Here is a 12,593-nt window from a genome sequence, read left to right on the forward strand (position 1 = left end):
CTCTTCCCTGCTCAGTTAAGTGCTTTGGGGACAGCAACTAAGTATATCTTACTTAACTGTCTGTGCCAATCACCCACGAAAGCATTCAACACATTGCCAGCACCGGACATTTGCTGAATGAAAACAGTACTTCTGAGTTTAACAGCAATCTAACAAGGTACCAACATATCACATCAGGGTTCAAAGCCAGGGTTCAACAGGTAGAAAAGAAATTACTAAAGTACCTAGATTCAATTCCCAGATCTGCCTCTCTCTCTGTAACACTAGCAGGTTATTACCTTTCACAGTCCCTTCATATTTCAAGAGAGAGAATATTCTACAATTCTCACATACATATATAAAAATATGCATTTTTACACATTATATATGTTTTATGTAACAATAATATAATGAAAAGAATAATATAAAATTGCTTTGGAAACCAGAAGTGCTAAATGCTCTGAATAAACTACACAGGTCTATCTAGCTTAAGTAGGTCTCGTTACCAGATTGGTAGAGGAATAAAGTTATACCATTTGGCCTAAACTTTGTCAAATATTGCTTTACCTTAGCTTAAATTTCCCACTTAAAAATTTTTATTCAAGGGGAGCCTGGGTGGCTCAGTCGGTTAAGCATCCAACTTCAGCCCAGGTCATGATCTCGGTCTGTGAGTTTGAGGCTGCTTCTGATTCTGTGTCTGCCACTCTCTGCCCCTTCCCCACTCATGCTCGGCCTCTCTCTCAAAAATGAATAAGTGTTAAAAATTTAAAACATCATTGTATTCAATAGATAGCCCCCATTAATCAAACTATCTTCTCAAAATTAACACCTACTGACATGCATCAAGCATAGAGTGATCGTGTCCAGAAGAATTCTAGTTCTGCAGTGTCTTAGTTGAATTATTAGTCCTCTTTTCCCACTCTCAAAAACGTTCCATTTTGGAAGATAAGTGAAATGGTCACGTAAACTAAGTATTTTTATGATCTGCTTAAACTCATCTTAGAAATCTGCCAAATATTGATTAAGGAAAGAATGCAAGCATTACATTTAAATGTGTAAGTACCTGAATTTTTATGGTGTTATTTTTAATTTTCTGAAACTTTCGTTTCTGTATAAATCCTCTTGTTCTAGCTTGAATAATGATAACATTGCTTGTAATGTGTAAATATACTTCTTGCTGAGGTTTCGCAGACAAAAAGCCTCTGTGGTGACTTTGTAAAACCGATGCTGCTTTCCTATACAATAAAAACTGCCGTCTGGCTTGCCACGTCCTGAAGTACCGCTGTAGAGTTACTGCAGCTCTCTTCTGGTGGAGAAACCTTCTCCGACACACAGCCATCTGAAGGAAGGCCTGGATTCGGAGGGCAGCGTGCTTCTGCGTTTCCAACTTTTCTGTGGCTGTTCCATGAAAAGCTTTTAGAATTGTTACTGCAGCCTTGCTCTGGGAATGACACTCTGCCTCCTGTGAACAAGCAACCAGAGGAGCTCCATGCCACTTCTGAATCGTAAGTGCTGAGTTCTGAACAGCTTCACATGGAGTTTCAGTTCTGTCACAGCCGAATGCAGACTGCCCATCAATGGCTGCCATCTTTGCCTCAGATAGGTTTTTCCATTTCTGTCTAACTTTCATGCCTCTAAAAGCAGCTTGAATAATTCGCACAGATTTCTGAAGTACTAAGAAATGGTTTCTTTCCGTTTTTCCCCTGACATATGACCTATAATGACACTGTATAAGAACAACGGCAGTTTTCTTTGCCTGATAATCAAGTCTGGCCCTGTGCATTCGGTAGAGGGCCTGAATTAGGGAGGCTGCCAGGTGCATACGTTGGATTTCCTTTCGTACCTTAAACCCTCTATAGGAAGACTGTATACAAATGACCGCTCGGGTACGCACTGCACTTAGTGCTCTGTACCTCTTCTGAACAAAGACTACTGTTGCTCTGAAGTGGAGATAACGCTTCCTGACTTTGGAGGCCTTAAGATGCTTCTGAAGAACAGTGGCAGCCTGATGCTGCTCTTGAATCTGTTTCCTTATGATGGTGTCCTGGAAATCTGCCTGAACACAGGCTGCTGCTTTCCTGAGTGCATCATGTTGAAGTGCTTTCCTTTTCTTTGCTCTATAGTTTTTCTGGATTACTTCTGTGGCCCACTGAACCTTTTGGTAAAAATGATACTGCCTATACATTCGATATGTGCTTTGTATTATGATAGCAGCTCTGTGTTTTTCTCTTAAGAGCTGCCTTGCTTTCATGCCCTTATATGCAGCCTGAATGACCAAAGCAGAATGTCTTTGTCGGACATAATTTTGTCTTTGCAGTTGTGCAGCTCTGTATGTTCGGTAGCGTTGCTGAATTATAATCGAGGCATGTTTCCAAGTCTGAAAGGCAACATAGGTCCTATGCATTCTGTAAGTGGCCTGGATGAGAACTGCAGCCCTGTGCATCGCCTGAACCTTCTTCTGTGCCATCAGTCTTCGGTAAGATGACTGGATTGTAATGACTGCCTTTTGAACTTTCAAGAATTGATGCACGTGATACCTGGCACACATGGTGGCCCGGTATTTCCTCTGCACAAAAACAGTAGCTTTTTTGAGGGAAATGAATTGTCTCCTTATCACCAAACCTCTTAACCTGCTCTGAATCAGGATTGCAGAGGAACACATCCTTTTCAAATGCCTTCTGGCTTTCCTACCCCTAAATGCAGCCTGAAGGATCAGGGCAGAATGTCTTTGTTGGAGATAATGATGTCTCTGCAGTTTGGCGGTCCTATTTGCTTGGTACCGCTGCTGGACTATGACTGAGGCGTGTCTCACGGCCTGGTATCTCACACGTGCTCTGTGCATTCTGAAAGCTGCTTGGATGACTGTGGCAGCTCTGTGCATCTCCTGCATCTTCTTCCTTACCAGCCATCCTCTGCATGACGACTGGAGTGTAACGACCGCCTTTTGTAACTGTAGGAAGTGTTGTAAGCAATGCTTTGCACAAACAGTTGCACGATATTTTCTCTGAACCCAAAGAGCAGTTTTCCTGAGAGATAGAAATCTTCTTCTCATCTTCAGAGTTCTAAATCTCCTCTGAATTAGAGTTGCAGCTAAATGCCTCGTTTTTAAATGTCTTCTAGCTTTCATCCCCCTAAAACCAGCCTGAATGCATATGGCAGAACGCCTTAGTGTGTTATACCTTTGAAATTGTACGTTCCTTTCCTTCACTGCCCGGTACCTCTGCTGTACTGCTTGTGTTACTTTCTTTAACTTATTAAAATAGGTCTGCTGTCTGTATCTTCTGTAATAGGACTGAATGAGTATTGCTGCGTTCTGCATCCTTCTGAGAGTTCGTCTAACTCTTCCTCCTCTAAAACTTGCCTGAAGCACAGTGATAGCTTTCAAGATTGCCAAGTACTTTGCACGCTGAATTTTACCTTGACAATATGCTCTGTATCTTACCTGAATGAGGACAGCTGCTTTTCTCATTTTGTGGTATCTTATTTTTGCTTGATGCATTTTAAACATGGCTTTAATGAAAGTGGCTGCCGTGTGCATGTGTTGAATGTGTCTTCTTACTCGAACCCCTCTATAAACAGCTTGAATCTTAACTGCTGTCTTCTTTAAATTGAGATACTCCTTACGTTGATGGTTTGCAATTTTAATATTCTGATACCACCTCTGAATTATAACAGCAGATGCTCTGTAGGCCGCATAGTCTTTTTTGGCTTTGTAAGCTCTGTATGTAGACTGTATAGCAACTGCTGCTTTGTTGTACTCCTTCATTTTTTTTCTTACTCTCATACTTCGGTAAGCGGACTGTAAAATGACTGTGGCCGCTTTGGTTTTCAAATACAGCTGACGCTGTCTCCTTCCAATCCTGTAAGCCCTGTAATACATTTGAATCAGACGAGCAGCTTTTTTCATGACTTCCCACTTCTTTTGTTGCACATGCATTCTATAGTAGGACTGTATGGTGACAGCACACTTGTGCTGCTTTCGAATCTGCCTTCTCACTGTTCTCCCCTTCCACGTAGACTGAAGCGTCAGTGCTGCATTCCGGAGGTCAGCGTATTCCCTCCGTTGCTTCTTCCCTGCAGTCCACGCTCTCAGGTGTTGCTGGATGACTAACGCTGCTGTTTTTAACAATCTGAACTGTCTCCGGGTTTTGGCCATTCTAAACGCAGACTGAATCCTCACTGCAGCTTGAAGTTCCCTTCTGATCTGCTTTCGAACTTTCCAGCCACGATAAGCAGACTGGAGAGAAATCACAGCTGCCTTTGTCTTTAAAAGCTGCATTCTTCTATCACGAACATTCCTATGTGTCCTGTACCATCTCTGAATCTTGATAGTAGACTGAAGCACATACTGATATTTTTTCCTTTTACTATAGCCTCTAAATGCAGTTTGGATTTTAAGAGCAGCTTTAGATTGTTGTTTGATTAGCTGGCGCACTGTATAACCTCTGTAGGCGGCCTGCAAACAAGTAACTGCCTTTTTGACTTGCAAGAAGTTCCTCCTCTGACTGACCTGTGCTTTGTAAGCACGATAGTGATTCTGAATGACAACAGTCGCTTTATAAATTCCCAGGTAGTGCTGCCGCGTCTTTCTCATCCTGAAATAAGATTGTAGTGAAAGAGCAGCTTTTCTTTGTAACCTCACCTGCTTTCGAACCAGGTGACCCCTCACGAAAGCCTGCAGTTTGATACAAGACTCCCGCATCTGGATGTATTCCTCTCTCTTTAGTGTAGCCATTTTTACGGACCGGTACCACTGCTGGATAAATAGCGTGGCTGCTCTCAAATGTAAGTACCGTTGGCGAGTCTGTTTCATCTTGACAACTGACTGTAACTTTACTGTAGCATATTTTAGTCTCAGAAATTTTTTTCTGGAAATATAAGCTCTAAAATGTGACTGAATTTTTACAATGGATGTGAGGATGTGAATAAACTTTTTCCTGGCTTGCATCCCTCTGTATGCAGACTGTAGAACAATGACAGCAGAACGGGTTTTCTGGTAAGATGTTAGCGTTCTCTTGGCTAAAATGTAAGCTTGAAGATGAATCTGAATTACAAGGGCAGCTTTCCTCATCTTCTTATATTTCTGTAATTGTTGGTGTTTTCTTACTTGTGCCTGCAATTTGATAGTAATTTTCTTAAGGTTTAGAAATCGCAATCTGTCTTGTCTCATTCTCCAGTATGACTGAAAAACACGAGCGGCTCTAATTTGTCTGTGTAAATTTCGAGCTTTCATCCCTCTGAAAGCAGCCTGGAGTCGAATGGCTGCAGCCCGTTTCTGCAAATAGTTGGTGCGCTCAGTCTTTCCTTTCAGATATGCTTTGTAATACTTTTGGATAGTTAGTACAGCCTCTCTTCTTCTTTTATATAACTTTTGGGCTTGAAGGCACCGAAACCTTGTCTGAATGATAACAACACAAGACCTAAGGTGACTATACTTCCGTAATTCTTTGTGCATTCTATACCATGACTGTATGACAACAGCAGATTTTTCTTCTTTAGCTCGTTTCCTGACATGCCATTCTCTAAAAGCTCTTTGCAATATTATTGTAGCTATTATTTGTAATCGCCTTTTATGTTGCTTCCATTTTCTGAACATAGTTTGGATTACAAGAGATGATGATTTTAGCATCTCATATCTCTGTTGATCATGTTTTCTTCTTAAATAAGCACGCCAACGTCTCTGAATTGTAACTGTAGCCCAAAGACATCGTTTGTAAGAAGTAACTGCCATTATCATTCTTATCCTAGACTGCAGGATGATTGTATAATATTTCAATTTCAGAAACTGTCTTCTAGTGGAGTATCTTCTCCAATACCTCTGAAAAGGAAGAAAGGACACAAAGTAAAGCAGACATAACTTTCTATACTTAACACCTCTGCAAGTATTTTTCCTAACACTTTGCTTAAAAATAAACACGTTAAATTAAAAAACAATATATTTTTGGAAATTACTTGTCTCTCTTGTTTGTAGTTTGTTTTAGTTAATGTAGTTTCTATATTGACACAGCCATAGCCAATTCAGAAATCATGAGCTCAATTTAATGGTATTTATACTGCATTTGTTTTTCAGAAACATAATAAATATAAGCAAGTTTATGTTCTATTAAAGTAACATATAAGAAAACAGTCAAACTACAGTGACATTCTGCTATTTATTGATTCTAAGTAATTTCCTATAAATATACCTTGGGATTTTGTAATTTCTCGTTAATATCAAGGCTGCTAAGCTATCCTGTAATGACTGGAAACTGTTTATGTGAGGAACCCTGTGCAGGTCTAATTAAGTATAAACACAGGGATTTGAGAAACAAGTGAGCCAGATCACTCTCAGTCATTTTTCTCATTAGGAATAAAATTACTTTTCCCCAAATTTAGGAATTATAGACCCACAGTCAAAAAGTAGTATTCTGAAAAGATCTGAGAAGTGCCAAACCATTTATCTCTTGAAGAGCCAAGGTTGTTTCCTTCCCATACCACCCACATCCCCTAACTCCTTCGTTAGGGCGAGAGTTGGGGAAGAATTCCCTATTGCAGATGAATTTTCCTTACATATAAGTAAAATATTTTAGGGGCAGGTACCTCTATCTCCACTAGCATTGCGCCTGTGCTTGGTTCAAGCACACCCACCCACGGGTGAGGAGAGTTAGGGACGCTCGAAGATTTTCCCAACAGATCCTGTCTTATACCATTACTATGTGTAAATTGTGGTTTTGTTCCTACTCTTCAGTCTGATGAGAAATAATGTGCTGTTCACATTATTTCTCTTACTATAAAGAGACACATAAATAATTAAAACATTATAAGTAAATTACAGAATATTACAGACTGAAAGTTAAACCACAGTTAAACTCAACACTAATGAATCTCACAAATTTAATAATGTAGAATAAAAGAATTTGCATTGTTTGGACCCATCCAGGTTAAAAAAAAATAGGCAAGACAAAATGATGGTGTTTAAAGAAGATGTATAGAAAAAGGGCATGATTAGCATACATTAGGATAATGGTTACTTTCCCTGGGGTGAGGGGGTTTATGGATTAAGAAATGGCTTCTGAGAAGCTGACAATATTCCACTTCTTGGCCTAGGTGGTGGCTACGCGGGTGTTTACTTTGTGGAAAACTATCAGGCTCTATATTTGTGTTTTGTCCAATTTTCTATGGGTAATATTTCACATTAAAAAAGGGCTCAAAAAGGATAATTTCTTATATCAGAATCCTTCACTTATCAAAAGTAGTAGCCAGACAAAAAAATTTCCAAATTTATAAAACATAAAATTATGGGGTGAAGCTTCAATGATATTTACATAGGGTAAATTTAAACAGTACACCTCTCTGATGTTATTAAAACAGAATCTAATGTCAAAAACTAACACAAAAATATAAAGAATATGTCTATTATGTAAAGTAGATATGTTAAAAATTTTTTCTAAGTAGGAAACTAACATAGGCATTCTATAGATTATAAGTAATATTTCATTATATGCCAACTAAGTAGGCTACAGAGGAAAATGCACACATTTATCCCAAAAGAAGTTTCCAGGACTTACTTAGGGTTAAAAAAAAAAGCTTGGTACAGTTTGTGGATATGGAAAGTAAAATGGTACAGTCGGTAAGCATGTTCCACAGAGAAGTCTGCAAACTTCTCATATAAAACAGAAGTAAGGAATTAGACTATTTGCCCCTCAGAGCAAAGGAGCGAAGGAGACATTCTGATTTGCTTTAGTCCTATGCTGGTCATAGTAGTAGGTAATAGGAAGGCGCACACCTTTGTTAGAGTTAAGTATGAGACCTAAAAGATACTTTAAAGCTTTCTATTTTATTTTCTTCCTTAAAAATGTCATTAAAACTTTTTAAATTCAAAATACCAAGATACTATACCTGAATAACTGATGCTGACTTATTTTGAACTTTTTCTAGTTTTTCTTTTTTTAACATTAATAGTTTTCTCTGTGCTAAGAGTCTTCGCCAATGTTTCTGAATGGCCAGTGCTGCATTAACCTCCCTTTTCAATCGTCGTTTAGATAGAAAACTGATTACAGCTGATTGAATAATTCTTGCAGCTTTGTCTCTCTCCTAAAAACAAAAAAACAAGCAAATGAGTCAAAAACTTAATTACTTAAGGCCCTAAACTATTATTTGTAAGAAAATCATTTGTTAGATATTAATCAAATTGATCCAGAAAATAAAACATTTCCCAGGCTTAAGATATGCTCATCTTTGGAGTAGAGATAATTCTGGGAATGATTGGTGGATTTGCATATATATTTATAGGATGAAACAAATAATTCCTTGTAATATAAGCCTAAAATAAAGATCACAGACATGTTTGATATATCATAGATCCTCAGTAAGAAATGTAAAGGCAATTTAAATACGGTATGTTTCTCAGATTATGGCCCAGAGGCTTCACACTTGATTTTTTAAAAAGGGGTGGACTATATGGGGGAGGGAGAAAAAAAGAGACCCTAAAATTTAAAAAAAAATGCCTTACAATACAAAACAGTATTGCTTTGTTGCAACTTGAACAAAAGAATTAACAAAAAGGGAGAAGCAGCAAAAATACCACTTTTAGCGCAGCCTACATTATGGCTTTATGGTCTAGTCACTCAAGAGATCCGAATACTGGATATGAAAAGTGGCACCGGGACTGGCCGCCAGCATTGGTGCTCAAAGAGGAGCTACCAGCCCCGGCAGCACTGCAGGCTAGTACCCTACACATCTCTGGATCGTTACTTCCAACGATGCATTACTAAGAAAAACAACATAGGCTAAATACCTAATAGGCACCAGCACCATTCTAACACTTCATGAATGATTTATCTAAATCTCACACCACTGTTAGAACAGATGAACAGGTACTAATTTTATGACTATGAGGAAACAGACAGAGAGTTCGAGTAGAATGTCAGTCCAGTGGTAAGATAACCAGGATTTGAACGAGGCAATCATTTTGACAAACTCTTCAAGGCTAGATTTATTATTTCAGTTACCTGAACTGGAAACTAGAATGCAAGTTATTCCCTCTGGTGGCAAGAACAATTTGTAGCCTGTGTGATAACCTTTATGTAGCCGTCGGGGACAGCTCACCACCAAAGGGCTCTACACAGACATTAGCTATAGATTCTTATTATTAATTAATCATAATCAGTTGTTGAGTGGAAACTGCACAGTATGGGAACACCCTCAACGATGGAAAAAATCAAACTGCCACTCTAAAACAGGAAAAATGTAGTTAATGGACTGAAACAAATACTAAGTAACAGTGAGAGTCATATATTAGATCATTTCTGAGTGGGAAAAGACTAGACAATTCTAAAATTGGGCTGAGGAATTATGTGCAACAAACTGAGTAAGCCATCTAACATCACTGTCAGTTCCCCTGGGAAGCATATGGCCTTTAGGGCTACAGATATCCAAATTAAAAGCATCCCCTCGCCACAATTTCAAAACATATTTCAAAGCTACACTAATCAAACAGTGTGGTACTAGCAGAAAAACAGGCACACCGACCAACGGCATAGAATAGAGAGCCCACAAATACACCTGTGTAGATGTGGATAAATGATCCTTGACAAGGGTACCAAGAACTATCTATGGGAAAAGCATTATTAATAAATAATGCTGGAAAAACTAGATACCCACATACAAAAGAAAGGAGTTAGACCCTTTTCTCATCCATATAAATTAACTCCAAATGTATTAAAGTCCTAAATGTAGGACCCAAAACTTTAAAACTACCTATAAGAAACAGAGAAAAATTTCATACCATTGGATTTAGCAAGGATTTATAGGATGACACCAAAAGCATAGGCAATAAAAACAGAGTAGACAAATGGAGTTACATCAAACTTAAAAAATATATATATTTTCCACAAAAAACACAATCAACAGAGAGAAAACTCCATCTACAGAATGAGAAAAAAAATATTTGCAAATCACATATCTAATAAGGTACTTGTACGTAGAATATATAAAGAACTTCTATAACTCAGCAATAGCAATATCCAATAGCCTGATTTAAAAATGGGCAGAGGAATAGACATTTCTTCAAAGATGACATACAAATGGCCAAGACACAAATGAAAAGATGCTCAACAACGCCAACCATCAGAGAAACGTAAACCAAAACCACAATGAAATATCTCCATACTATTAATGAGTACTTGCAGGGTATGGAAAAGTTGGAATCCCATGCACTACTGGTGGGATTGTAAAGTGCGATGAAACAGTATGGCAGGTTCTTCAAAAAAATTAGAAGATTAAAACTGCCATATGATCCAGCAATCCCCCTTCTGGATATATATTCCAAAAAACTGAAAGCATGGTCTCAAAGAGATAATACACATTCAGAGGCATTATTCACAAGAACCCACAGGTGGGAATAACCCAGATGCCCAGTGAAAGATGGATGGATCAATCAGATGTGGCATATACACACACTGGAATACCACGCAGCCTTTAAAACGAAGGAAAGTCTTCCACATGCTACAGCATGATGAACCTTGAGGACACATGCTACGTGAAATCATCGACACACAAGAGACAAATATTGCATGACTTCACATAGATGAGGAATCTAAAACAGTCACCTTCATAGAAATGATTTCCAGGGCTAGGGGGAGGGGGAAATGAGGAGTTACTTAACGAATACAATTCCAGTTTTACAAGTTAACAAAATTCTGGAGCTCTGTTTCACAGTAACATAAACACATTTAACACTACTGACCTCTACACTGAAAAAAAGATAGCAAATTTTATGATATGTGTTCTTTGCCACAATTTTAAAAAACTGGGTTAAAAAAAGGATTTCCTATTAGCTTAAAAAAATGGGAGTCAAAGTTGCATTTGAGTCAAAAGTTATAAGAGCAACGGGCCTCTTAGATACAGTAGGGTAAGGGGTAAGTGGACACTAATCTGTTTGCAGACGACGTCAATTTCAAGCAAATGAAAATGGAACAATTTTATGACATTCGGGAAGCTACAGACGGAAAGGAGACAAATTCAAGGAGGTGAACATATTATGAAACTAGCAACTATTTGAAAACTTATATAAACTGATGGTGAAAGGTCCAATGCTGGCAGCCACTGATTCTTTTCTAAATCAGACTGTGTTTCATCATTTAAAATTCTGTGCTGTTGCTAAGCCAACCTGTTACAGGCTTATTTTATTTTACCTTGATTAGGGGCCAAATACAGGGATTTACTTTGCTTTGCAGGGGGTGCCTACCCTTTGACAGGAAGAACTAAAAGGAAGAATGGGTGAGGGGACCCTTGGATAATCCTTTCATTTATTTGGTAATTGGGCCATTAGTCAAATTTCACTGGTCACGGCAAGAACTTGAGCCATTCTATTTTCAAGGGATGACTGATATGGACAATGACATGAAAGTAAAATATAACACCTGAAAAATGAGCTATCTCAAGGTATTATTTATAGGTTTATTATTATAGGTTTATTAGAAGTTTCTATGAGAATATACAGGGAACCTACTGCTTAATGTTCCAAAGAGCAAATGAAAACATATAACTGGGTGACAGCAGAACTGTCTAAGAGAGGGAGGACGGCCACCTGGAGAAAGGAGAGAAGCCATGGTCTCTAAAAAATAGGGAAATTTCGACTACTTAGAGCAAAGAAATAAATCAGGAAAAGAGATCTCACCAGTAAAGAGCTAAGAAATCTTTGCGGTTTATACAAGGTCATCTTGAGCAGGAAAATGAAGGTGATTTCATTTACCACCTACCGACGCCCCGCAAATTCTGCTAAATATCTGTTTCTTGGGATTTTAAATATTTCGTTTAATGTCATTTAAACAGAAATAATGAAATAATCTGGGAACCAGCCAGGAAAGGGTCTTCGCTGAAAACTTCCTAAAGCAATTCTCCTACAAGGTTCCAGAAGTACAGAGTTATCCTCAAAGGCATTCACGGGCAAGCAGGCATATCCTGAGAAGGTGAAGGGCAAGAGAAGGCACAAAGAATATATTGCAACAGAAAACACCATTTCTAAGTCACTGCCTATTTCCCAAAAGTTACTACCAAGAGTTTGGGGTAAAAGCAAATTATTTCCATTAATGTTATTTCCGAGTCTGATAAACTATGACAAAATACATGGTATTTTTAAGAGTTGCCAAAACAGGGGGGCCTGGGTGGCTCAGTCAGCTGAGCATCTGGCTTCAGCTCAGGTCATGATCTCGCGGTTAGTGGGTTCGAGCCCCGCGTCAGGCTCTGTGCTGACAGCTACCTCAGAGCCTGCAGCCTGTCTTCAGATTCTGAGTCTCCCTCTCTCTCTGACCCTCCCCTGCTCACGCTGTCTCTCTCTCAAAAATAAATAAAACATTAAAAAAAAAAAGAGTTGCCAAAACATAACTGTTTTTTACAGGTTATTAAGTACTCTATCAGAAATGCACAGTAACTCAAAATTCAGAAGCAGTGTAGGGTGTAATATATTTCTGAAATACCTGATAAATTTATCAAGCGTGGTTGCTTATTTTATTTTGTTGGATTTTCCAAATAAGTGAATACAGGATTATTAGTAGATGGAGTAGGGAGAAAAAAAGGATGAAAATAGTTTGTTCAACCTGATCAAGGAGACTATTTCACAAATGGTTAAAAAT

At 38.5% G+C, this 12,593-nt stretch overlaps 1 protein-coding gene across 1 annotated transcript in view; it reads right to left on the reverse strand.

Annotated features, from left to right (window-relative positions):
* ASPM (abnormal spindle microtubule assembly) overlaps window positions 1-12,593 on the reverse strand; it is a 51,292-nt gene that overhangs the window by 16,951 nt on the left and 21,748 nt on the right. Inside the window, exons 17-18 of the mRNA XM_029935399.1 lie at window positions 7,858-8,052; window positions 1,043-5,797 (exon numbers count right to left, since the gene is read on the reverse strand). Of these exons, the coding sequence (XP_029791259.1) occupies window positions 1,043-5,797; window positions 7,858-8,052 (4,950 nt within the window). The remainder of the gene's footprint in view (window positions 1-1,042; window positions 5,798-7,857; window positions 8,053-12,593) is intronic.

Source organism: Suricata suricatta, chromosome 3, assembly GCF_006229205.1.
Source record: "Suricata suricatta isolate VVHF042 chromosome 3, meerkat_22Aug2017_6uvM2_HiC, whole genome shotgun sequence".
Taxonomy (NCBI): Eukaryota; Metazoa; Chordata; class Mammalia; order Carnivora; family Herpestidae; genus Suricata; species Suricata suricatta.